This window comes from Myxine glutinosa, chromosome 5 (genome assembly GCF_964187855.1).
Source record: "Myxine glutinosa chromosome 5, kmMyxGlut1.1, whole genome shotgun sequence".
In the NCBI taxonomy this organism is placed as follows: domain Eukaryota; kingdom Metazoa; phylum Chordata; class Myxini; order Myxiniformes; family Myxinidae; genus Myxine; species Myxine glutinosa.
In genome coordinates this window covers 32,879,113-32,906,929 of record NC_136265.1, presented here as the reverse complement: position 1 = coordinate 32,906,929, position 27,817 = coordinate 32,879,113, and the positions used below count along the sequence as shown (strand labels likewise).

General features: G+C 47.4%; 1 protein-coding gene across 1 annotated transcript in view; it reads left to right on the top strand.

Annotated features, from left to right (window-relative positions):
* Window positions 1-27,817, top strand: part of LOC137428666 (uncharacterized) — a 136,670-nt gene that overhangs the window by 3,237 nt on the left and 105,616 nt on the right. Inside the window, exons 2-3 of the mRNA XM_078777272.1 lie at window positions 7,767-7,916; window positions 21,793-21,942. Coding sequence (XP_078633398.1) covers window positions 7,767-7,916; window positions 21,793-21,942 — 300 coding nt within the window. The remainder of the gene's footprint in view (window positions 1-7,766; window positions 7,917-21,792; window positions 21,943-27,817) is intronic.

Here is a 27,817-nt window from a genome sequence, read left to right as displayed (position 1 = left end):
GACCTTTTATAAGGACACGGGTTGAATCCCTGCTTGAGAGAATTCCAACCCCCTCGCTCCCCGCCATCACGGCCGTCTCTCCATCTTACAATCCCATGAGATATGTGGAAAAGACGACCCAAAACCAATATAAACATCATGAAACATCATTCGTATATAAACATCATTAAAAGTAAATAATGACCTCGGCCAAAGTTCAAACGACATTTAATCTTTAAATGAGAGAATTCCACATAGCTATTTGGGTGGTGAATACGCTAACAGATCGCTGTCTCAATCGATCTTGCCAAGGCCGTAACAGCTATCGGCTCAAAATCCTTTTAACTGTTGATTTGGTAGTTTTTACAATGAAGGAAACATTAACAATGTTGTCAAAAGTTTATTTTGTGATTAATTGGAGTTATGTTGTTTGGAATGAAAAAAGAGATATCGAGTTCAAGTGAATGACGACCACTGATCTCTTATGACGACATGCCGTGATGGTTTCTACTTTCTGAACGTGAACTTCACGGTTCGCCATATGTAGATTCGCCAAGGTCCCACGATCGATGTTTCTATACGTGAACGTACCCGTTTGTTTGCGAACGGGTACGTTTTTCATGGAAGTCCTTCACGAACTTGCTGTCCATGTCTGACGTGCGAGTGGAGATGCTACAGGAATGTGGAATTTATTGGTTTCATGCTTTAGCATTCGCCGTATCTGCATTGTCTGTTTGCTTCTGGCCTCCCACCCGTGCATAGCACGGGTATCTCCCTCGTACATAAAAGCCGAGTTCCAGCGCAAAATATGGTTAAAATGGCAGCCGTTTTGTTTTTTTGGAATTTGAGGGTCAAAACCCCAAAATTCAGCCTGGCAAACAATTTTTTAAAATTCAACACCCTCAAATTATCCTAAAAAACTTGTTTGCCGACTTTTCACATGAAATGCCCACAACACTTTATTTGAAGCACAAATATTGAAATCTGGACCTGTCTAAAAGCCCATTGAGTCGTCACATATCGGCCCCACGTACAAAGAAAGATGGACACCGCACTGTCCGCAGCCAAAAAAGGCCAAGCTCCAGGGGCTGATGACATTTTCCCCGAATTCATTAAAAAAAACCTACCATCTTTGAAATCCAGGTACATTCCATCTGCCCATCTTTGATGAAATCCAGGTGCTTGACGTCTGCCCATCTTTGATGAAATCCAGGTACTTGACGTCTGCCCATCTCTGATGAAATCCAAGCACTTCATCGCAAAACAAGCCATGCATTGATCTGCATGTGTCAAGTTTCGGAGTAGTTTGTTTTTATAATACGTACGCACATTGGGTGCTGAAAGGTTGGATTTGGGTAGTCGGTACACACAAGCAAGGGATGTGGGGTTGGCCTAGTTGTGTGAATGAATCACAGCGAACGATTTATTGTATCCCCCTCTCCCCACCACCAAAGCTTCGCCTGCATACACCACCTCCCCACCCCACCCCCTCCCCACTCCCTCCTCCATATATATATATATATATATATATATATATATATATATATATATATATGTATATATATATATATATATATATATATATATATATATATATATATATATATATATATACAGTATATATATATATATATATATATATATATATATATATATACAGTATATATATATATATATATATATATATATATATATACAGTATATATATATATATATATATATATATATATATATACAGTATATATATATATATATATATATATATATATATAAATATATATATATATATATATATATATATATATATATAGTATATATATAGTATATACATATATATATATATAGTATATATATAGTATATACATATATATATATATATATATATATATATATATATATATATATATATATATATATATATATATATAGTATATATATAGTATATATATATATATATATATATATATATATATATATATATATATATATATATATATATATATATATATATATATATATCTATCTATAATGCCAGTAATCTCTGTGTGTCTGTCTGTGTGTCTGTGACCGCTGTTTCTCGACAACCACGGGTCCGATATACTTGAAACTTGCCAGGTATATTGCTGGGGACCCGAGGATGTGCCTTTTCAAGGTTTGAAATTAATCGGACAAGTACCTACCGAGCTATGTCCAAAAAACGCTTCAACCAATCAGAGAGCAGCGAGCTATCACGTGTGCCGAACCGTTAATGCAATGCAAGCGTTAATGCGTTAATGCAAGGCTTTTCTTTTTTTCCCTCTTCTCTTTCTACTTTTCCTTGCGATTAAATTGCAAACAGCCAAAATACGTTGGCGCTAATTGAATAATTGGCCATTAACACTAAAATAATCGTAACTGCGATATGCCAACTTCCGGACAGTGCAGCCTTCCCTGTTGTTGTTGTTTGCAGCAGCTGTTTGCAGCAAGGCAAGGCTTTTCTTTTTTTCCCTCTTCTCTTTCTACTTTGCCTTGCGATTAAATTGCAAACAGCCAAAATACGTTGGCGCTAATTGAATAATTGGGCATTATGTTTTACAACTAATAAAAACGAATTTGCGATTCATTCGCTTTCCTGCGCGTTTGTGTACGCGATGGCGATTTCTTTACCAAACTCCGGAAGCCGTTCGCTTTGGACCGAACCATTGCATGTAAATAGAGGGGGGGGATTGTCACCACTCGCAAGCCGTTCGCTTTGGACCAAACCATTTCATGTAAATAGGGGGGGGATATAATTTTAGATATATATATAGTACGGGCATGCCCTAGTATATACAGTGGGGAGAACAAGTATTTGATACACTGCCGATTTTGCAGGTTTTCCCACTTACAAAGCACGTAAAGGTCTGTAATTTTTATCATAGGTACACTTCAACTGTGAAAGATGGAATCTAAAACAAAAATCCTGAAAATCACATTGTATGATTTTTAAGTAATTAATTTGCATTTTATTGCATGAAATAAGTATTTGATCACCTACCAACCAGTAAGAATTCCGGCTCTCACAGACCTGTTAGTTTTTTCTTTAAGAAGCCCTCCCATTCTCCACTCATTACCTGTATTAACTGCACCTGTTTGAACTCGTTATCTGCATAAAAGACGTCTCCAGACCGTCTCCGACCACAAAGACCGCAAAGACCGACCGCAAAGCCATCTCCAGACCTGTCCACACTCAATCAATCAGACTCCAACCTCTCCACAATGGGCAAGACCAGAGAGCTGTCTAAGGACATCAGGGACAAATTTGTAGACTTGCACAAGGCTGGGATGGGCTACAGGACAATAGGCAAGCAGCTTGGTGAGAAGGCAACAACTGTTGGCGCAATTATTAGAAAATGGAAGAAGTTCAAGATGACAGTCAATCTCCCTCGGTCTGGGCTCCATGCAAGATCTCACCTCGTGGAGCCTCAATGATCATGAGAAAGGTGAGGGATCAGCCCAGAACTACACGGCAGGACCTGGTCAATGACCTGAAGAGAGCTGGGACCACAGTATCAAAGAAAACCATAAGTAACACACTACGCCGTCATGGATTAAAATCCTGCAGCGCACGCAAGGTCCCTCTGCTCAAGCCAGCGCATGTCCAGGCCCGTCTGAAGTTTGCCAATGACCATCCGGATGATCCAGAGGAGGAATGGGAGAAGGTCATGTGGTCTGATGAGACCAAAATAGAGCTTTTTGGTTTAAACTCCACTCGCCGTGTTTGGAGGAAGAAGAAGGATGAGTACAACCCCAAGAACACCATCCCAACCGTGAAGCATGGAGGTGGAAACATCATTCTTTGGGGATGCTTTTCTGCAAAGGGGACAGGACGACTGCACCGTATTGAGGGGAGGATGGATGGGGCCATGTATCGCGAGATCTTGGCCAACAATCTCCTTCCCTCAATAAGAGCATTGAAGATGGGGCGTGGCTGGGTCTTCCAGCATGACAACGACCCGAAACACACAGCCAGGGCATCTAAGGAGTGGCTCCGTAAGAAGCATCTCAAGGTCCTGGAGTGGCCTAGCCAGTCTCCAGACCTGAACCCAATAGAAAATCTTTGGAGGGAGCTGAAAGTCTGTGTTGCGCAGCGACAGCCCCGAAACCTGAAGGATCTGGTGAAGATCTGTATGGAGGAGTGGGCCAAAATCCCTGCTGCAGTGTGTGCAAACCTGGTTAAGAACTACAGGAAACGTCTGATCTCTGTAATTGCAAACAAAGGTTTCTGTACCAAATATTAAGTTCTGTTTTTCTGATGTATCAAATACTTATTTCATGCAATAAAATGCAAATTAATTACTTAAAAATCATACAATGTGATTTTCAGGATTTTTGTTTTAGATTCCGTCTTTCACAGTTGACGTGTACCTATGATAAAAATTACAGACCTCTACGTGCTTTGTAAGTGGGAAAACCTGCAAAATCGGCAGTGTATCAAATACTTGTTCTCCCCACTGTATATACATACATACATACAGTATATATATATTAATTTTTTTTTAATATTCCCCCAACCACATTCAGGGTTGCTCGTGCATCATGCCCCCTAAATCATTTATTTTAAAATTGTATTTTATCAAATGAATGTTGATTCTGGTATCCAATAAACTACCGATTTAGTGACTGACGTCATTAATTATCCGAACGCCCCTACGTCGACGTCACAATGGTCAATGGGACGTTCGTTGCTGCAGCAATTCTTGACGAGTGACACGCGTTGATTTTGGTTTCCTTCGAATTGCTCGTTAAACCTGCTGTTTCATTTGTATTATCGAAACGATACTAAGGTTATAATTAAAGAAAAAGTCACGACGAGTTGGAATCTTCAAAGCAAGTGAGTGTTGATCTTTGAGCCAGTTTGTTTGGGTGTACTTGTTTGGGTGTTCTTGTTTGAGTGTAATTGTTTGGGTGCACAGTAAAACTTTCTCCAACGCGGCTTCTTCGAACGCGGTTTTCCAATTTACGCGCTCAAAGAAATGCGTCAAAACCTCCCCAACACGAGGGTGTGTTTCGCATTTACGCGATCATGGCTGGTGTTTTCCCAAAGATATATATTAATCTTATTCCTTGTTACTGTACTTTACTTAACCCTTGTACACACAAGGCAGGCGTTCTTAGGCTAAATACAAGGCTAAAAAGACCCCCCTTGTGTGGACAGGGGTTAATTAATATTTAATTTATACATACGATGACACGAGTCGCCACCTGCCGTCATCGGCGATCGCAGTTCGATTTTATATTCCGGATTAATTGCGACAACAACGCCCGGCGTTTCCCCAAAGATTTTATTATTTTTCCCTATTCTTCATTACCTTGATTAATTACTATTTCATTTAAATATACGCGCGGCACGAATTGCCAGCTGCCGCCATCTCCGAACCTGCCGCCATCAAGTAAGCTAACGTCGATCATTATGGCTCCCAAAAGACCCAATTTGAACCAACCAGACAAGAAGAGGAGGAAAACAATGACCATGGAGGTCAAACTTGATATCCTGAATAACTTGTAATCAGTTTCTGCTTCATCTTTGGCCAGGCAATATGGCGTGAATGAATCGACCATTGGGACGGTACGGAAGGCCGAAGATGAAATCCGTCCCAGCGTTCGTGCAGGAGCCTCCATCGCAACATCATACGTCAGCAGGAGAGACGCCCTTGTTGAAAAAATGGAGAAAAGATTGAGTGTCTGGATCGAAGTGAGACCCTCAGCTGTTGCTGGAAAAAGCTATGGCCTGGGATTACCCATGATTTTAGAGGTTTCCCAAGTCGGAAAAAAGAAGTGAAGAGGATCATTGATCTTGCGAAACATATTGGAGGGGAAGGATTTGATGACGTGGAAGAAGAAGAAGTAGAAGAACTGTTAAAGTCCCATGGAGAAGAACTGTCCACTGAAGAACTTGAAGAACTTGAGACCCAGACATCTCATGAAGAAGACAATGAAGAATATGATGAAGATCCAGAAAAGGCAGACTGAACCACCAAACTGCTGGAGGAGCTCTTCAAGGCAACAACAACTGCCCAATGAATTGCTGTGAGGATGGATCCTTTTGTGCAAAGCAGCTTGAAGTTCAAGTGGGCCATAGATTCAGCTTTAAATACATACACACTACACAGAACTTCACAGAGAGAAGCAAGTGCTCATAACACAATTATTTAGGCCTACTTCAACAGCCACCAACAGCACTTTAACCCCTTCCACCAGCAAATCATCACCCAAACCTCCAACAACCACCTCACAACAAGGTGACTTATTTTGCAATAATACAGTACTATTATGATACGAACACTTATTTTAATGTATATTTAATAATGCCGCACCATTCCATACAAATAAACATGTAAAAAAAGCAAGGAAGACTGTTTTAGGGTCAGTTTTTTGGGAGCCTGGAACATATCCCCAATTTCCCCATATGCCTAATGATTCCTCCAACGCGAGGTTATCCCAGAACGCATCCCCCGCGTTGAAGGAAGTTTTACTGCACTTGTTTGCGTGTACTTGTTTGGGTGTAATTGTTTGGGTGTACTTGTTTGGATGTTCTTGTTTGAGTGTAGTTGTTTGCGTGTACTTGTTTGCGTGTACTTGTTTGGATGTTATTGTTTGCGTGTACTTGTTTGCGTGTACTTGTTTGCGTGTACTTGTTTGCGTGTACTTGTTTGGATGTTATTGTTTGCGTGTACTTGTTTGCGTGTACTTGTTTGCGTGTACTTGTTTGCGTGTACTTGTTCGCGTGTACTTGTTCGCGTGTACTTGTTTGCGTGTACTTGTTTGGATGATATTGTTTGCGTGTACTTGTTTGCGTGTACTTGTTTGCGTGTACTTGTTTGCGTGTACTTGTTTGGATGTTATTGTTTGCGTGTACTTGTTTGCGTGTACTTGTTTGCGTGTACTTCTTTGGATGTTATTGTTTGCGTGTACTTGTTTGCGTGTACTTGTTTGCGTGTACTTGTTCGCGTGTACTTGTTTGCGTGTACTTGTTTGGATGTTATTGTTTGAGTGCTCTTCCGCGGTTCAAGTCTTGTCTATTGGCGGCTTGTGCTTCATAAAATGAGGTGAACATGTTTTTGGGAAGCTTTGTATCACTTTGTGATAATCTCTGAAAAGGTAAATAACGTAGAAGGATTAATGAAAAAAAACTTCCTGTACATTACTAGTCGAGGCTCGTGTAAGTGCGGGTACACTAGACGAATCAGGACATTATGGGATAAAAGGAACAGGAGACAGAGAGGGGCAAACACCGACGAGGAAAGCTGGGAAAGAGTAGAGGGTACAAGACCAGAAAGGTGGTGGTAGAAGACAGAGAGACCACCGACCTGTCTGCGATGGTGAGTGATAGCCCCATAGACTCAGTTTAATCGCAGGAGATTCCAATGATCTTGAAGCCCTTGGTTTCCACGGCTCAAGCTGAACAAGATGTGAGTCAGGTGATTCAGCCCAGAGGGGAGAGCAGTATTCCATCAAGCTGCAGATGAAGGCCTTGAAGGTGGATAAGAGTTCAGGTGTGCCAAAGAAGGACTTTGTACGACGGAGGATGCCCAGTCGGAGGCTGGCTTTGGAGGACAGCTTGGAAATGTGGTTATCCCAGGAAAGATCATGGCAGATAGTGAGACCCAAATGCTTGAGGGACTGAACTTCCTCAAGGGGATTGATAAGAAAGTAGATGGGAGGGTTTGCCAGGTGGTCCTTTCAGAGAGAGGGAGACAGAGTGTAGGATTTGTCAGGATTAAAAAGACATATTCAAAGTTTTTGACAAGTTTGTGATTTCTCTCAAGGTATGAAGAGACGGAAGAGCCTGCTGCCTGCCTGTCTGAATGACGAGGGATCTCAGGAGGAGGAGCAGAGCAAGACTCGAATTTGCCTCGCAAGTGGAGAGAAATGTATGGAAATGAGCAGTGTTGAAGGGGTTGCAACAGCTGTGACAGGTAAGTCTGGTGGCTTCTTTGTTGCTGATTGACGTATTTACACACTGTGGGTTTTTTACACTGCGCTCGGAAAGCGAAAAGCAGGGACAAGCGATCGGGTGTGTACGTGCGTGTCTGCATTTTTAAAATTCATTTTCTCAGCAACCGTTGGTCCGATTGACATGAAAATTCCACTATATGAGTGCCTCCACCTGTATATATTTTTTATTCATAAGTACGACGTCATAGGTCACGTGGTACGAACGCCATCTTGGCAAAACGTTGCATCTCTATATCTCCGAAACCGCTCAATGGAAATAATTGAAACATGGCTTATTGTTAAGCACTCCCCATGGGGAATAAGATATGTTGATGATGATGATGTCATCTCTGCCTTCATTATGATGTTATAATTCGACAAATACAACCCTTGATAATGATAATGGTAGCCAATGATGTAGTGTGTTTGTCTGTCCAGGCGATACCGTTTTTACCATTTGAGCTTTTGCCATCAAATCTTCACTAAACCTTTGATATGGGAATATGGAGAAAATAATTAATACCAGAGTTGCATACCTGATGATGACGTCGAGCCTCCTCGGGCAATGATGGCATTGCCTTTCTATGGCTGGTACACACGGATAAGTGTGTGGTAGAGACCAGGGGAGTGGGGGTCGCCACTCCTCTCCGTCTCTTTCCTGACCGTTGGGGAATTCACCGCCTTCTGCCCATGCTGTTGGAGTCAACTCGACCTCTGCCCAAATAGTTTGTGGTTAAATATTGATTAACATTAAGTTAGACTGCTCTAATTATAATTCTCTTTTAATACTTTTGGAATTTCATATTTCATCTTGTATGTTATTTACAAAGTAACAACATCATAATTAAAATAAACTTCTTTATTTATCAAGCATCACAATTCAGATGGAAAAACATATTCAAGCCATTGATTTCAGCATGACCTCTGCCTTTATTCATATTATAAAAAAATCAAAAATTATCAAACACGTAATTAGTAATGTCAATTTTAAAACTATTATAATCAATATTAACTTAAGCATGAATTAAGTAATATTTTACACTTGTGTTTATGTTTGTATACTTGTGTGTGTGTGTGTGTGTGTGTGTGTGTGAGGGATCTGTGTGGGAGGGGGTGGGGGGGAGGCTGGTGGTGTGGATGGTGTGTGGATGTGTTTGGTTGTGTATTCATGCATGTCTGTTATGTATTTACGGTATAGATGTTTGATTAATCTGTCTCTTTGGCCTGATTTAAAAAAAATTAAAAAAAATTACATGCAATACGAAGAAACTGAGAAATGACGGCAATATTGGAATTCAAAATGGCGAGCAAGCCAAACTGGTTGCAACTTAGATTTACGCAACATATTGGAATCCTTGGTATCACAAACCTGTGTATAACCATGCACTTTTCAACTTCCTCTATTGCTTATTCCTGCAGGCTGGGCTCATTTATTACTGTATTGGGCTAAATTATGGCGGCCATCTTGGAATTCAAGATGGCACGCAAACCAAACTCGTCGTAACTTCGGTAACAGCATATCTGGAATTCCTCAGTATCACAAACATGGGTATTGTCACAATTTTTAACCTGCTGTGATCTTACTATAATTCACCAAATGTCCGTCCATCTGTCTGTCTGTCTGTCCATTCGAAGGTACCGTAAAAACTGTTGAACCGATCGCAACGATATTTTGGGTGGGTAATCCTGGGATCTCCAGGAGTAAAATAGGCTCTTTAGTTTTCCCAATTTCAGCTTTGGTCTTCAGCATTCTCAGGTTTGGACTCCCGCATAACGTTTGCGTTCGCATAACGTTCATTGTGACGATGTTTTCATTGTGACGATGTTGTTTTCCCGGGTGCCGCACAAACAGCTGCACCGATCGCTGCACAGCTGCACCGATCGAACTCGGTGACCTCGAACAAAGACCTTTTATAAGGACACGGGTTGAATCCCTGCTTGAGAGAATTCCAACCTCCTCGCTCCCCGCCATCACTCCAACTTACAATCCCATGAGATATGTGGAAAAGACGACCCAAAACCAATATAAACATCATGAAACATCATTCTTATTTAAACATCATTAAAAGTAAATAATGACCTCGGCCAAAGTTCAAACGACATTTAATCTCTAAATGAGAGAATTCCACATGGCTATTTGGGTGGTGAATACGCTAACAGATCGCTGTCTCATTCGATCTTGCCAAGGCCGTAACAGCTATCGGCTCAAAATCCTTTTAACTGTTGTTTTGGTAGTTTTTACAATGAAGGACACATTAACAATGTTGTTAAAAGTTTATTTTGTGATTAATTGGAGTTATGTTGTTTGGAATGAAAAAAGAGATATCGAGTTCAAGTGAATGACGACCACTGATCTCTAATGACGACATGCCGTGATGGTTTCTACTTTCTGAACGTGAACTTCACGGTTCGCCATATGTAGATTCGCCACGGTCCCACGATCGATGTTTCTATACGTGAACGTACCCGTTTGTTTGTGAACGGGTACGTTTTTCATGGAAGTCCTTCACGAACTTGCTGTCCATGTCTGACGTGTGACTGGAGGTGCTACAGGAATGTGGAATTTATTGGTTTCATTCTTTAGCATTCGCCGTGCCTGCATTGTCTGTTTGCTTCTGGCCTCCCACCCGTGCATAGCACGGGTATCTCCCTAGCTAGTATATAAAAGCCGAGCTACAGTGCAAAATATGGTTAAAATGGCGGCCATTTTGTTTTTGGGGAATTTGAGGGTCAAAACCCCAAAATTCAGCCTGGCAAACAATTTTTTTCATTCAACACCCTCAAATTATCCTAAAAAACTTGTTTGCCGACTTTTCACACGAAATGCCCACAACACTTTATTTGAAGCACAAATATTGAAATCTGGACCTGTCTAAAAGCCCATTGAGTCATCACATATCAGCCCCACGCACAAAGAAAGATGGACGCCGCACTGTCCGCAGCCAAAAAAGGCCAAGCTCCAGGGGCCGCTGACATTTTCCCCGAATTCATTAAAAAAAACCTCCCATCTTTGAAATCCAGGTACATTCCATCTGCCCATCTTTGATGAAATCCAGGTACTTGACGCCTGCCCATCTCTGATGAAATCCAAGCACTTTTTTTTTTTTTTTTTTTTTTGTATACAAGATCGAGGCTCGTGAAAGAGCAAACATTAATCACACAAAAAGACAAACCGACACACAAAACACAAAAAACAAGGGGAGTGGCAGACAAGATGGGGAGAGAGGGGGGAGGACACAAAAGAGAGGGGGAAGAAGGGGAAGGACACAAACACAACATTTGAGAGCAGGGACATCGGGAGGACTTGGGGGGAGGTGGGAGAGGATTAAAACATATGAACACTGCAAGGACTCTGGGGTGAATTACCGGGGGTAGAAATGATCAAGGTTTTCGATGGGGGAAGATAAGAGATGGTGGTGAACAGCTGTTTTAAAGACCTGGAGGGAGGAGTGGGATTGAAGGGAGTGGGGGAGTTTGTTCCAGAGGCGGGAGAAAAGGGGAATGAAAGAGTGAAGGTGAGCAGAGAGCCTAGACTTTGGCAGTTTAACCATAAGAGGGTTGCAGGCAGATCTTGTGCGACCTGAAGGAATATTGGGGGGACAGAGCACAGAGAGAGCTGGGGGAGCAAGGCCGGAGAGGAGTCGGTAGAAGACAGAAAGACCACCAACCTGCCTGCGGTGAGTGAGTGAAAGGCCCTCTGCGTTGACTACATCGCAGGAGATTCCAATGATTCTGAAAGCTTTGGCCTCAACAGCGTGAAGCCGAGCAAGGTGTGAGGCAGGAGCACCAGCCCAGAGGGGGGAACAGTATTCCATTGAGCTGCGGATGAAAGCCTTGTATGTGGTGAGGAGCTCAGGTGTGCCAAGGAAGGACTTCGCACGACGGAGGATGCCCAGTCGGCGACTGGCTTTGGAGGCCAGCTTGGAAATGTGGTTTTCCCAAGAAAGATCATGGCAGATAGTGAGACCCAAAAGCTTGAGCGACACAACTTCTTGGAGAGGATTGTTGAGAAAGTAGATGGGAGGGTTGTCCAGTCGGTCCTTTTGGAGAGACATTGTAAGAGTGTGAGATTTGTCAGGATTGAAAGACATGTTCCACTTGTTTGACCAGTCTGTGATTTTGTCCAGGTCTACAGAGAGTGAGGAGGCTGCAGACTGCCGATCTGAGGGATGAGGAATGGAGCGACAGAGAGTAGAGTCGTCAGCAAAGAGATAGAGAGGATTTTCAAGAGAGTCAGAGAGATCATTGATGAAGACCAGAAAAAGCACAGGGCCCAGAACACTACCTTGGGGAACTCCAGCCTGAACAGGATGAGGAGATGAGAGAAACCCATTCAGGGCCACACGTTGACTACGACCAGAGAGGAAGTCCGCCAGCCATGCGTGGAGATTTCCATGGATACCAAAGGAGGAGAGTTTGGAGAGCAGAGCAGGGTGCCAGACCGTATCGAAGGCACGTGAAATGTCAAGGGAGACAGCTCTAATTTCCTGTTTGGCATTGAGGACCTCCATCTATTTTTGAGAAAGCAGAAGCAGCATGTCCAGAGTAGAGTGACCAGGTCTGAAACCAAATTGATGATCAGAGATCAAGCCATTGGAGAAGAGGAAAGATTTAATATCTGAAGCAATGATGGATTCCATGACTTTGCTGATAATTGGGAGAAGGCTGATTGGTCTGTAGTTGCTGGGATCTGTTTTTGCACCTTTTTTGTGCAAAGCGGTGATGTTATTTTTTTTTTTTTTTTTTTTTTTGTATACTGAATCGAGGCTCGTGAAAGAGCTAACATTTACTTCACAAACAAATCAACCAGACAAACAAAATATATAAAAAGCGGGAGCGGAAAACAAGAAGGGGAGAGAAGGTGAAGCACACAAACACAACATTTGAGAGCAGGGAGATGTGTGGAAGGGAGAGGGCTTGGGGGGAGGAGGCATGGGAAGGGGGGGGGGGGCTGATTTCCAAGCAGATGGCAGATGACCTTAAGCAAAAGAGAGGGTGAAGAGAACAGAAAGAGGGAGTGAAAGAGCAGAAGAACATGATTTTAGGACCCGTGGGCTGATGCCGTCAGGACCAGTTGCAGAATCAGAGTCGAGGGTTGACAGAAACTTTTCCACCTTGTCAGTAGGAAAGGACACAGAGTCCAGGAGCGGCTGGGTACGACTGGGTACGGTGGGTACAGAGAGGAATGGGTTTGGGACACAAGATTTAGAGGCAAACACAGAGTTGAGGCATTCAGCTTTTTCACGTGCGGAGTCAGCCGTTAAGCCGTTTGAGGTGAGGGAGGGGATGGAGGGGGAACAAACACGAGAAACAGATTTGACCAGACGCCACCAGGATTTGGAGGAGGGAGACAGATAAGAGAGTTCGGTCTTGAGAATGGTGAGATATTGTTTCCTGGCTCTCCTGAGGGTGGACACACACTTGTTTCGGGCTTTGTGAAAGGAAATGAGATTTCCTTCCGTTGGATTTGCTTTCCAGGAGACGAAAGCAAGTTGTTTCAGGGCAACAGCCTCACCACAAGATTCCGTGTACCATGGACGGGAGGAAGGGTATGACAACTGAAGACGAGATGGTATAAATCTGTGCATGAGAGAGAGCAATTTACTTTGAAAGAATTCCCAGGATGAGTTGATGTCAGAGGCGGTAGAGATGGGAGACCAGTCCAGATGATTGATGGCTGCTTGAAGACCGTGCCAGTTGGCCTGAGTGAAATGCCAGACTCGTCGACGCTGAGGAGGCTCTCTGAGAATGGTCAGAGAGATGTCCACTTTGACAAGCACATGATCAGATGAGCCGATTGGAGCAGAAGAAGAGCAGCAGACATTTTCAGGGAAGTTTGTCATAACCAAATCCAGAAGAGAAGATGCTCCGTTGACTGAGATCCGGGTCGGGAAATTGACAGATTGTGTCAGTCCCAGTGAGTCGCAGAAGTTCTTTGCTGAAGAGCCATGGCTGGTGAGAGAGGTACCCACACCCAGCCAACTGGCATGGTGACAATTGAAATCACCACATATGAGGAAGAGAGAGTTGGGATGGGTAGATAGAAGTTGGTCCATATTATCAGACAGTGAGATGTAGATGGAGTCATTGCTGATTGGTGGACGGTACAACACACATATGAACAAAAGGTGGGAGCGAAGGGGAAGCCGTAGCCAAAGGTATTCCTGGGGGTGAGGTGGAGAGAGGGCAGTGGAGGGCGAGTGAGGAAGAGAGTTTTTTTATAAAGATAGCAACCCCACCTCCAGGACGAGGCTCAGGTCTATCATACCGGAGGAAGGAGTAACCTGGGAGAGATACCAAGGCATCAGAGACATCATGGCGGAAAGTTTCTGTTAAGCAGATCACATCTGGTTTGTCAGAAGCAACCTGTATGGAGAGGTCAGTCAAGTTTGAGCGAAGGCCCCGGATGTTTGAGGTCCATACCGTTAATGAAGAGGAAGGGGGAGCATCGGGTCCAGAACAGAGGGGGGGAGGGGTAGGGTAAGATGTGGAAGAGGAGGAAGAGGTAGGGAGAGCTGTTGAAGGTGTGTCAGAGATTTCAGAATAGCTTGGAGAAAGGGAAGAATGGGGCAGACAAAAGGTTTGATGGAGATTGGGTGAGTCACAGTGAGGTGTTATTTGAGGAGGGGGAAGAGCAAGGCAGGAGGTTTGGGGAGATGAAGGTGAAAGTTGGAAGGAGGAAGAAGCAGGGATGCTTTGAGGAGGAGGGGTGAGAGGGGAGTCTAGGAGGGGAGGAGCGAGGGAGAGTCTCGGAGGGGAGGGGTGTGGGGGGAGTTTAGGAGGGAGGGGAGGGAAGGGGCAAGGGGGGAAGATTTGAAAGGGATGGGTGATGGGGAGGATTTGGAGGGGAGGGGTGAGATTGGATTTTGAAAAGTGTACGATTCATGGGAAACGAACATTTTTTGAAAAATGAGTTTGAGACCTTCGAGTCAAAAATACGTTTGAGGACACTGGAGGAGGGATGGAGTTCTGGATAGTTTATGGAATGTAGAAAGGAGGAACTGTAAGAGATGGTATTGTGGCGGACACAAAAGCCCACTGGCGTGGTGACATCATTCCACGCACCAAGTGGGCGGTGGCCACGTCCGAGGGGTAGGCGTGGCCTCATGATATACACCGGGCGCCCAGCCCGGAGCGGTACAGTGTTACAGTGTAGTCTTACAATAAAGACGTTTATATGTTACCGCTTGTCCGCTTCCTCCTTGCTTACAAGCAGCGCGCGTAACGCCGCGCTTTACTGGTGACCCTCGACGTTGGATCTGCCGTAGCGATCCTTCCGAACACGACGCCATTGCAATGGCCAACGACAAGTCAATGGCGATTAAACTTCCCGAATTTTGGGAGGCCCAGGCCGAGGTCTGGTTCGTTCAAGCCGAAGCCCAATTTCAGCTTCGGCGCCTCACCAACGACGACCTGCGCTACTGCCATGTCGTCGCCTCCCTCGGGCCCGGCACGGCCGCTCGAGTTGTGTCCGTCCTTCGCCACCCACCGGACGGCCACAAGTACGAGGCACTCAAGCGGTTACTCCTAGCCACGTTCAGCCTCACGGACGACGCACGGGCCGACCGCCTCCTGGATCTCCCCGAGCTCGGTGAGACGTGCCCGTCGGTCCGAATGGACCATATGCTGTCACTGTTGGGCGACGAAGCCCCCGGTTCGCTATTCCGGGCGCTTTTCCGTCGCCAACTTCCAGCGCAGGTTCGCCTCGCGTTGGCCGGGACCGGGCTAACGGAACCCCGAGCATTGGCGGCCGAGGCGGACAAGTACTTCGCCGCTTCGGACACGCGGGCGAGCGTTGGCGTGGCCGTCACGGCCTTCGACGCTGCTGTTCCACAGCATCATCTTCTACAGCACGCTGAGTTTCAGCAGCATGCTGATACGCACCTCGTGAACGCCGCCACGCCCCGCCCACCGCCGCGGCGAAAACCGCCACCGCGGGGAAACCCGTCGACTCCACCGGCCTGGCGGAGCCAGCCGTGCTCCTCCAGCTCCACCACCTGGTGCTGGTTCCACGCCAAGTTCGGCCACGAAGCTCGGCGGTGTCATCCGCCGTGCTCCTTCAACGGGTCGGGAAACGCCCGGGCCGGCGCTCAATTGTGGCGATGAGCGCCGGCCGTTCGAGCAGCCTGCTGTTCATAACGGACACCTTCTCCGGGCGCCGTTACCTGTGCGACACGGGAGCACAGGTGAGTGTCATTCCCGCCGGCACGTCAGACAAGCACGCCGCGGGTGGGGGCCCCGCGCTGCTTGCCGCGAACGGGACGCCCATCCGTACGTACGGAAAACGCTGCCTCTCTCTGCGGTTTGGAGGGCAGCTTTTCCGATGGACGTTCGTCACCGCCGACGTGCCCATGGCACTGCTTGGCGCGGACTTCCTGTGCGCTAATGGGCTCCTGGTCGACGTCAAGCGCAGACGGCTTGTCCAGGCCGAGACGTTCAGCTCGCTCGCATGTGCGTTGCCCAGCTCAACGAGCGGCTTGCCAAGCGGCTTGCCGAACGATTCGGTTCCGGCCACGTTGGTCTGTACGCTTCCGGCAGCGGACGCATTCACCCGCCTCCTCGCCGGCTTCCCGGCCCTCACGCGGCCCACCTTCTCGGCGGGGGCCGTCAAGCACGGGGTGGCCCATCACATCCCCACCGTCGGGCCACCGGTCTACGCCCGGGCACGCCGCCTCGAGCCGACGAAGCTGGCGGTGGCAAAAGCGGGGTTCGCTACCCTGGAGCGACTCGGCATCGTTCGGCGCTCAGAGAGCGCTTGGGCGTCGCCGCTGCACATCGTGCCGAAGCCCGGCGGGGGATGGCGACCGTGCGGGGACTATCGCCGTCTCAATGACGCCACGACTCCCGACCGCTACCCCGTCCCCCACATTCAGGACTTTTCCGCCCGTTTGGCGGGCAGGTCCTTCTTCTCGAAGGTGGACCTCATACGCGGCTACCATCAGGTCCCCGTCAGGCCGGAGGACGTCCCGAAGACGGCGGTCATCACGCCATTCGGACTCTTCGAGTTCCTGCGCATGCCCTTCGGTCTGAAGAATGCGGCTCAGGCGTTCCAGCGACTGATGGACAGCGTCCTGCGCGACTTGGATTTTGTCTACGTCTACCTGGACGATATCCTCGTCGCCAGCGCGTCCCGCGAAGAGCACCTACGCCACCTCCGCACGCTCTTCGAACGCCTGGGCCAGCATGGCCTGATTGTGAACCCCGCAAAGTGCCGGTTCGGCGCCGCCACAATCGATTTTCTGGGGCACCGTGTCACCAGGCACGGAGCCGTCCCCCTGCCGGCCAAGGTGGAGGCGGTGAAGGGGTTTCCGCGCCCCCGCACGATCAGAGGACTGCAGGAGTTCCTGGGCATGGTGAACTTTTACCATCGGTTCCTGCCCCGTATCGCCCAGCTCCTGCGCCCCCTGCACGAAGCTCTCCGAGGTAAGCCGGGCAAAGGCGACGTTACCTGGACCGAGCAGATGGACACGGCGTTCACGGGCACGAAGCTCGCCTTGGCTAACGCCACCATGCTCGCGCACCCGGCGCCCGATGCACCGATCGCCCTCACCACCGATGCCTCGGACTACGCGGTGGGCGCGGTGCACGAGCAATGGGTGCGTGGAGCTTGGCAACCGCTGGCGTTCTTTAGCCGGCAGCTTCGCCCGCCCGAACGCCGTTACAGTACCTTCGACCGCGAGTTGCTCGGACTTCACTTGGCGGTCAGGCACTTCCGCCATCTGCTCGAGGGCCGGGCGTTCACTGCCTTCGTCGACCACAAGCCGCTGATCTTCGCGATGGGCAAGGTCACCGAGCCGTGGTCGGCCCGGCAGCAGCGTCACCTCTCGGCCGTGTCCGAGTACACGACGGACATCCAGCACGTCGCGGGGAAGGACAACCCGGTGGCGGATTGCCTTTCCCGGGCCATCGCCCACGCAGTCCACCTCGGCATCGACTATGCCCGGATGGCAGCGGACCAGGCCGCTGACCCCGACGTCCAGGCCTTGCGGACCGCCGTCACGGGCCTCCGCGTCACCGAGGTGCCGTTCGACGGCGCGGGCGCGGCCCTCTTGTGCGACGTCTCCCTCGGGCGTCCTCGCCCCATTGTGCCCGCGGGCTGGCAGCGCCAGGTGTTTGACGCCATCCACGGCCTGTCCCACCCGGGCGCGAGGGCCTCCCAAAGGCTGATCGCCGACAAGTTCGTCTGGCATGGCCTCCGGAAGGCCGTCCGCGGCTGGGCCAGGACATGCCTCGCGTGCCAGCGCGCCAAGGTGCACCGGCACACCCAGGCCCCGTTGGCCCCGTTCACGGTGCCGGAACGCCGGTTTGACCACGTCCACGTGGACCTGGTGGGACCTCTGCCCCCCTCGCGGGGTTTCACCCACGTCCTCACCATGGTGGACCGCACCACCCGGTGGCCGGAGGCCGTGCCCTTGGCGTCGACAACGGCGGCCGATGTCGCGCAGGCTTTCATCGCCACCTGGGTCGCCCGGTTCGGCGCCCCCTCAGACATCTCATCCGACCGCGGCCCCCAGTTCACCTCGGAGCTCTGGGGGGCGGTTGCGCAGGGGCTCGGGGTCCGGCTGCACCGAACCACGGCCTACCACCCCCAGGCTAACGGCCTGTGTGAGCGATTTCACCGCTCATTGAAGGCCGCGCTCCGGGCCACCCTCCGCGACGGCGGCTGGGTCGACAGGCTCCCCTGGGTCCTGCTGGGCCTCCGGACGGCGCCCAAGGAGGACCTGCGCGCATCCGCGGCGGAGTTGGTCTTCGGGCAACCGCTGCGGGTGCCGGGCGAGTTCTTCCCCGACTCCACGGCACCATGGTCCGCGGCACAGCAGCGCTCCGCTCTGCAAGAGACCGCCCAGAGGTTCGCCCCGGTGCCAACGGCATGCCACGGGCACCCACCGACGCACGTCGCCCCGGAGCTTCGCACGGCGGAGTACGTCTTCGTCCGCCACGATGCCCATCGGACACCACTGCGGCCCCCGTACGACGGGCCTTTCCGCGTGCTGGAGACCGGGGCGAAGCACTTCACCCTGGACATCGGCGGTACTCCTGACCGCGTTTCGGTAGACCGCCTCAAGCCGGCCCACCTCGATGTGGACCATCCACCGCCAGTGGCCCGACCCCCACGTCGGGGCCGCCCTCCTGCGGGCGGACCCCCGGCACCGCCCAGCCCCGCCGCCACGCCGCCCCCCGGTCCTGCACCCATCCCAGGAGCAGCCAGGGGCATCCCACCTGGCATCCCTGCACCCCGGACGCCGCCGATCGCCAGGGGGCGCTTCGGCCGGGTCATTCGTCTGCCCCGCAAACTGGCCCTCCAGGTGCGCGGGAATTCTGGGGGGGCGCGTGTGGCGGACACAAAAGCCCACTGGCGTGGTGACATCATTCCACGCACCAAGTGGGCGGTGGCCACGTCCGAGGGGTAGGCGTGGTCTCATGATATACACCGGGCGCCCAGCCCGGAGCGGTACAGTGTTACAGTGTAGTCTTACAATAAAGACGTTTATATGTTACCGCTTGTCCGCTTCCTCCTTGCTCACAAGCAGCGCGCGTAACGCCGCGCTTTAGTATTATATATATTTTTTGGAATGAATAGATTTGGTGAGCAAGACGAAAGCATCCTTTTGTAGGAAAAGAAGAAAAGGGTGTTATAATATATGAGAGAAAATAGTTGTTCAGGGGAGAGATGATACATTTCGAACCGCGTGATCGCGAACGAAGAAAAAGAACAAATAAACGAATGACCTGGGAAGGAAATGTTTTTTTGGTTTTTTTTTTTTTTTTTTTTGTGAGTACAGATATTAAACAAGGAGGTACGGGGTGAACGACTGGTACGAAACAGAGAACGAAAATAATTTCAGCGCATTCGACGAATCGCTGAGAGAAAAACAAACCACAAGGTCTGAGACGGTACGGTAGTCTAAGCCTACGAGTAGGCCGCAGAATACTCGATACCATTAACCGACGATTGTGTATACATGAACGAAAAATTAGCACCGAAAATTTTCCAAAAGATACGCTGCAGGTACATACACCGAAAGATAGATACAGTCTCGACAAAAACACAATTGAGAAATATCACTTAGCTTCGAAAGCGTGAGCGCATGGAGCAGCTTCGAAAAGACGTGACCTCACCGTGATCTCGCGAGATCTCCAAATCCACTTCATCGCAAAACAAGCCATGCATTGATCTGCATGTGTCAAGTTTCAGAGTAGTTTGTTTTTATAATACGTACGTACATTGGGTGCTGAAAGGTTGGATTTGGGGAGTCGGTACACACAAGCAAGGGATGTGGGGTTGGCCTAGTTGTGTGAATGAATCACAGCGAACGATTTATTGTATCCCCTTCTCCCCACCACCAAAGCTTCGCCTGCATACACCACCTCCCCACTCCCTCCTCCCTCTATATATATATATATATATATATATATATATATATATATATATATATATATATATATATATATATATATATATATATATATATATATATATATATATATATATATATATATATATATATATATATATATATATATATATATGGTTGGGGGAATATTAAAAAAAAAATATATATATATATATATACTGCATGTTATATATATATATATATATATATATATATATATATATATATATTAACATGCAGTATATATATATATATATTTTTTTTTTAATATTCCCCCAACCACATTCAGGGTTGCTCGTGCATAATTCCCCCGAAATCGTTTATTTTAAAATTGTATTTTATCAAATGAATGTTGATTCTGGTATCCAATAAACTACTGATTTAGTTGCTGTGACGTCATTAATTATCCGAACGCCGCTATGCCGACGTCACAATGGTCAATGGGACGTTCGTTGCTGCAGCAATTCTTGACGACTGACACGCGTTGATTTTGTTTTCCTTCGAATTGCTCGTTAAACCTGCTGTTTCCTTTGTAATCGAAACGATATCAAAGGTAAAATTAGAGAAAAAACTCACGCCGAGTTTGAATCTTCAAAGCAAGTGAGTGTTGATCTTTGAGCCAGTTTGTTTGCGTGTACTTGTTCGCATGTACTTGTTTGTATGTACTTGTTTGGATGTTATTGTTTGAGTGCTCTTCCGCGGTTAAAGTCTTGTCTATTGGCGGCTTGTGCTTCATAAAATGAGGTGGACATGGTTTCGGGAAGCTTTGCATCACCTTGTGATAATATATGAAAAGGTAAATAACGTAGAAGGATTCTAGAAAAAATTTCCTGCACATTAATAGTCGAGGCTCGTGGAAGTGCGTGTACACTGGACGAATCAGGACATTATGGGATAAAAGGAACAGTAGACAGGGAGGGGAAACACCAACAAGGAAAGCTAGGAAAGAGTAGCCGGGTGCAAGACCAGAAAGGTGGTGGGAGAAGACAGAGAGACCACCGACCTGTCTGCGATGGTGAGTGATAGCCCCATAGACTCAGTTTAATCGCAGGAGATTCCAATGATCTTGAAGCCCTTGGTTTCCACGGCTCAAGCTGAACAAGATGTGAGTCAGGTGATTCAGCCCAGAGGGGAGAGCAGTATTCCATCAAGCTGCAGATGAAGGCCTTGAAGGTGGATAAGAGTTCAGGTGTGCCAAAGAAGGACTTTGTACGACGTAGGATGCCCAGTCGGAGGCTGGCTTTGGAGGCCAGCTTGGAAATGTGGTTATCCCAGGAAAGATCATGGCAGATAGTGAGACCCAAATGCTTGAGGGACTGAACTTCCTCAAGGGGATTGTTAAGAAAGTAGATGGGAGGGTTTGCCAGGTGGTCCTTTCAGAGAGAGGGAGACAGAGTGTAGGATTTGTCAGGATTAAAAAGACATATTCAAAGTTTTTGACAAGTTTGTGATTTTTCTCAAGGTATGAAGAGACGGAAGAGCCTGCTGCCTGCCTGTCTGAATGACGAGGGATCTCAGGAGGAGGAGCAGAGCAAGACTCGAATTTGCCTCGCAAGTGGAGAGAAATGTATGGAAATGAGCAGTGTTGACGGGGTTGCAACAGCTGTGACAGGTAAATCTGGTGGCTTCTTTGTTGCTGATTGACGTATTTACACACTGGGTTTTTTACACTGCGCTCGGAAAGCGAAAAGCAGGGACAAGCGATCGGGTGTGTACGTGCGTGTCTGCATTTTTAAAATTCATTTTCTCAGCAACCGTTGGTCCGATTGACATGAAAATTCCACTATATGAGTGCCTCCACCTGTATATATTTTTTTATTCATAAGTACGACGTCATAGGTCACGTGGTACGAACGCCATCTTGGCAAAACGTTGCATCTCTTTATCTCCGAAACCGCTCAATGGAAATAATTGAAACATGGCTTATTGTTAATAGCCCAGCAGATATGTGAAAAAATTGTGCTTTTGGTGATACAAGCATGAAATTTTGAACACTGATAGAGCATACTACTAGGAAGATTTTTGGATATAGGGGCATTCAAATCTTTTCCTAGGGACAAAATGGCGGCCATTTTAAAAATGGCCGTTTACGGATAATAAGATACACAGTACCGATGTCTATAAAACTAGATTTACTTATTGCTCAAGCACACCTATGATGTTTTTTTCACGTAAACAGGTTGTAAGATCATAATTAAATGTCAACAAACTCACATAACATTTATTTGGTCCTTATTCTTTACAAAAATAATTACTTTTTGAGCTATTTTGAGCAAACTCCAGAAACACAATGGAAATGAAGTGAAAATGCCACATTAACGCTGTGGAAGTGACTTTCACTATAAAACAGTCTACAAAACAGTCTTCCACATGTTTGTGTATATGTAACAGGTGTGTTATTCCTCCTGTATACTATCGTGTACACTCCCCTGCACAGTGACACAGAGCTGAGCACTGGAGTGCGGCCTTAACACACTTGCACTGTTTCCTGCAACCCTTCTTGCATCCACATCTAATCAATTGTCGGCATGCCTCAGTTGCCTCTGTGAGGGTTGTCCAATATATCCCCCAGCCGTTATTACTCTGTTTCCAACCCCATTCACTTGGCGATGGGAGCTCAGGTGCGCAAATCATCATCTGGCCCCAACAAAAGCCGGCTTGGTAGGCAGCTCTCTTGATGTGTTGTCTGAGGGCTTCTTGCGTTGGTGGGATAGCCTCTATTGATCTACCAGTCTGGGTGAAGAGATGCTTGCGGGCATCGTTAACATGTTCCTGGCTGCTTGTTCGATCGTAGAGCAGAACAACAAAACGCTCCAGTGGATCCATGTTGTCATTTGCAGTTGAAATGGTTGGTGTGGCAGCCAGTGCGCAGAAAGCTGAGGTGACCTCATCATAGGCTTTCCATGTTTCCCATGCTGTTTTCTTCCCCCTTCCGCCGAAGCAGGACACGGTGTCACACCCAGTGAAGGCGTGGAAGAATGGCAACCCTCGGCACTTGTTTGGTCCCAGTGCCACAGCCATCTCGTGAGCTGCCAAGTGCCTGAAATTCTTCCCTGTGCCAAAAGCAACCCAGAGTTCATCGATGTCAAGATATCTAGTTGCTGCCACTGCAAGGATCAAAACATCTGTGTCCACTGTGCGGATTGACACCTTGGTATAGCCCTGTCTGACTGCATCTTGGCCATGGAGTAGTATCCTTGTATCTGCCTCCTCGTGACTACACGGGGAAAGACCAGTAACATCTCGTGGCTGTGTACAAAAAACTTCTTTGTGGTTTGTGGTGACGATTTGCTTGTCAGTCTCAATGTTTGCTATCCTCGTTGCTAGAAAGTCAAACAACTCCACCTTGTTCTCGTCTATGCGAAGGAAGGCCTGCCAGTTTCGAGGGATGGAACTAGATGGCTCAATTCGTCTCCTGGTGCCTTTACCCCTCGTCTTCCTGGTGTCGGCTTTCAAACTGTCTGGGAAATATTCATCCCAGATAATATCAACCCTGCTCTTATTTTGTATCTGAGATGTGATGTATGGCAAGAATACTAGTGATGCATACTCAGAGAAGGTCTTCGCATTACGAGGTGCCAGCATGCTCACGATGGCTGCTCCATCCAGGATCATGACTTCAACAGGGGGGCTTACATCATCATTTTCCCGTGAGGTGATCAGATCTTCTAAGCACCCAACCAGATCAGACTTGGTTCCAAGCCGGATTTTGCCCATTTGTGACAATGCAGGGGGACAAGCTTGGTTTTCATGTGCAAAGAATTCATCAAGATCTCCATTCCGTGTCTGGGATGCAACAAACAGCCTGGAGAACAGAACGCAGTCATTCTTCAGAGATACCACCTTCAACTCTGTTCTTGACTTCTCTCTGACTGGGGGTCGGCTGAAGAGAGGGAGATTGTTTCTTTTTATTGGGTCAGTGATAGGCTTTGTCTGATGTACAAGCCTCTCGTTCACATATGTGTCATACTGTTCTTTTCCCAGCTTCTCGATCTGGTAAAGGGTGTTGATGACTGCTGGGTCTGCCAGGTCTCTGCTGTCTAGCACCAAGAGATCTTTGCTGTCGTCACAGAATGGGTTCCCCATCTCTCCTATGACACGGGTGAGTGCTCTCACATCTCGAGCAAAGGCTACCTGCGTGTGCTTTGTCTGTTCATGGTGTTTTAGTTCAGTTTTCCTAATTCTTTTTTCTGTTGTGGCCTCGAACTTATAGATCAGTTTGGCCATCTCTGGACCAGACACCATCCATCGGCGCAAAGCTGCAGCATTCTCCGTAAGACCTACAGCCCCTCCATCACCTTTCACCAATGCATTATTTTGCTCGTGTGCCTGGTCTAAGGCTATGGCAGAGAATGCACGTGTAGTCTTCTTCATGGTGAAGTTTCCTGCCAGAAACTGTGCGTATACAGTTGGATGCTTTGTTGCAAGTGTCACCATGTCGCGCAAGTGAACTGGGATCCACCTGGCATAGTTTGTATGTCCCAAGGCGAAGAACCATGGTACAAGCTTGGTCAGAGCATCAGTGTACAGTTGGAAGTTTCCTTCACGGACGGATCTCACATAGATCAGGACTGCCAGTTCTAGCTGCATAATTAGGAACCAGAACTGAAACTGTGGACTTGCATTGGCTTGTTCACCGCACCAGTCATCTAGTGGTATCGTATCCTGTCCCTCATCTAGTCCACTGGTGTACTGGCTGTAGGCTTCCTTCAGGAGAAGATAGAGAGTACTGGCTGTGACTTGGTGTGCTCGTCGTGTGCGTGTCACATGGGTCACTTTCAGGAAGGAATCAGCAGTACCACTTGTAGCAACCCCTGCAAGCATCAGAACGCCTGTCCACCCACTGCTATCCAGAAGGTCACCGAGGGTTTTCCATGCTGCCATCTCAATATGGAGTCCACCAAAGACCATGACGAAGTGATCTTCTCCATGTGTTTCTGGCCATCTCCATTGGATCTGTTTGGCAAGTGTGTACAGTGGCTGATCAAGTGTGATTACAGGGATCTGACCTGGATTCAGAATATCGATTGCTTTCTTGATGACATCCATGGAGTGACGAATCATTGCCACAGATTTTGCCTGGTCATAGAAGAGAGGCAGCAATGAAGTTAAGGCCACACTACACTCTGGTTCTTCTGGAATAGACTGCTTGCTGGCATGGTATCCAGCCCTTGATACTGTCTCGTCTCCCTTAAGTGGTGTGTCAGATAGCACTGTCTTCTCCATCTGCTCCAGCCACCTGTCAAAATGCAAGATAATGAACACAATTAAGAACAAACAAGTCCACACAAGTTAACAAGTCTTGGTTATTTAGGTACACATATAACTGTCCACAGTTCAAACACAATAATCAGTTACCTGTACTCAATCTGCATTGCTTCAGGGATGAGTTGGCAGTTGCTTTTGTTGGGACCCGCTAGCTTGGGTACAGGTGGGTCACATTTACCCAGAACAACAGGAGGTACGATGGTGTATGACTGTGGCAGGTGTGCATCTGTTGTTGATGTGTCATCTGGGTTTACCCGTTGAACTCCACGGCTATCGCTATTTGGGTGCTGGAAAAGTGAAATGCCAGTGCCATGGAAGGAGTCGTGGGCACTTGTTGAACTGGGGTTATGATCAATGTTATCCACTGCCCCAGTTGTGAAGAGGTCACTTTTTAGCTCAGGGGGGCAAACTGTACCCTCATTTTGGAAGAAACGGCAGATTCTGTTCCCCAAGTCCGTGGAGATGCTAAGCACCCTGTCATAGGAGATCGAGAGACCCAGGTTGAACATAGTATCAACCAGGTCTCTTTTTCGAGTCTTTGTGTGGATAAGGGTGCCCAGGTACACAGGCAGGGGAGTCTCCCGATTGTGACTGTGCCTCGTGGACGTGGTAGTACTGCTACTCTCTCTGCGGCGTGAGTAACTGTTGAACATAAGGAGTTGTGAGATTGTGAGAGTAGGTGTTGATACCGACGAGTGGCTTGACTGCTCTTGGATGTTAGGACCATTCAAGATCATAGAAACTAGTGATACAAGCGAATTAGGTACCGAATGTTCTTGGCAGTGGGCTTCAAATGAACCACTAAATGTTGAGTTCATTTTCAACATGTCTCTACGAACTATATTTGCGGCTCTAGCAAGACAAACTCCATCACTGTCAGTGTCGTGATCACATGCCTTCTGAAGGGCTGAGCCAACATCCTGGTTGAAAGCAAGCAGAATATCTCGACCGGACATGTGCTCCTCTAGGTCTGGAAAATATGTCATGATTCGATCTTTGAGTTTGGTGGAGTGGACACGCCTGGTCAAGACTGTTCCAAGCTGTTCCAGCCTGGTGGTGTATAGTCTTGCTAGGTCTACCAGCTTGAACACTGGTGTCACAAGAGCATCTGTGCGGGCATCATCGATGTAGGACACTAGCTCTCCAAGTGCTATACCGTGATTGATATCATCTTGTTCATTCAGTGTTGTGCTTGTGGCCCTTGCTTTGTTATAAAGTGACACCAGACACTTCACGTGGTACTGTGCATCTTGTGCTATAAGGTCACCTGCACTCAGTTTAGCAAGAAGTGCCTGATCTCCTAGTTTCAGGGCAGCTGTCCTGACATGTTTATCGAGGTCGAAGGTGGAAGCTTTTCGCAGAGAATTAGTACCCGCTGGTTTGTCACAAAAGAAACACTTTTCAGGCTGTGGCTGTGTGTGGTCTACATGTACTCTGTGACGGGTGTACTTTCTTGAGACACTTGCGGTTTCTTCACTAGACGTTTCTCTTTTTTGTGCCCGATGCAGTTCAGTTTTGTTGTATTTCAGTCTGCATGAATCATGCCACTTAGCCTTGTGGCTCTGGAAGGTTGACTGGATACCTTCACCATCGTCCAGGCGGGACAGTTCTAGAGATTTTGGCAGGCAGCCCATCTGGCTGAAGGTGAGGAGATAATCTGCAAGAGTTTGGTATCCGGACCCTGTGGTTCGCTTGGAATCAGCTGGACAGGCAAGGGCCTCATCGGTGACCTCCTGACATAACACACACTTCTCCCAATCTGTCAGATAAGGCATGTTTGTTCCAGATGTACTAGGGCTTTGGGGGTCTAATAGCTTGAAATTTTTGTTGGCCATTGTCAATTAAGCATTATCCACCACCACCATCCAATCAATATACAAATTGGGAACCAAATCTAGGTAGCTACTACAGTCAATGAGCGAAGGTGCAGTGCAGTCGAGTTATCATCTGAAAAAGAAATACATACATTATTATCATAAATATAGTAATTCGCTTTCGTAACTTTTCACTAGCCTTGCATTGTTCCTTATAGTCACCTAGTCTATGATAGGAAAGTTCATAAAGCTACATCAAAGTTGTTCATATAAAGGTATTGAACCAAAATTACACCCAGGAGAAATCAGATAGTCATGCAAAGTTAAATAATTAAACCGCTAGACCAGTCCTGTCTATTGCAATGGTAAACCATTTGTTCTGCCCCTTATAGGCCACCGTAGATT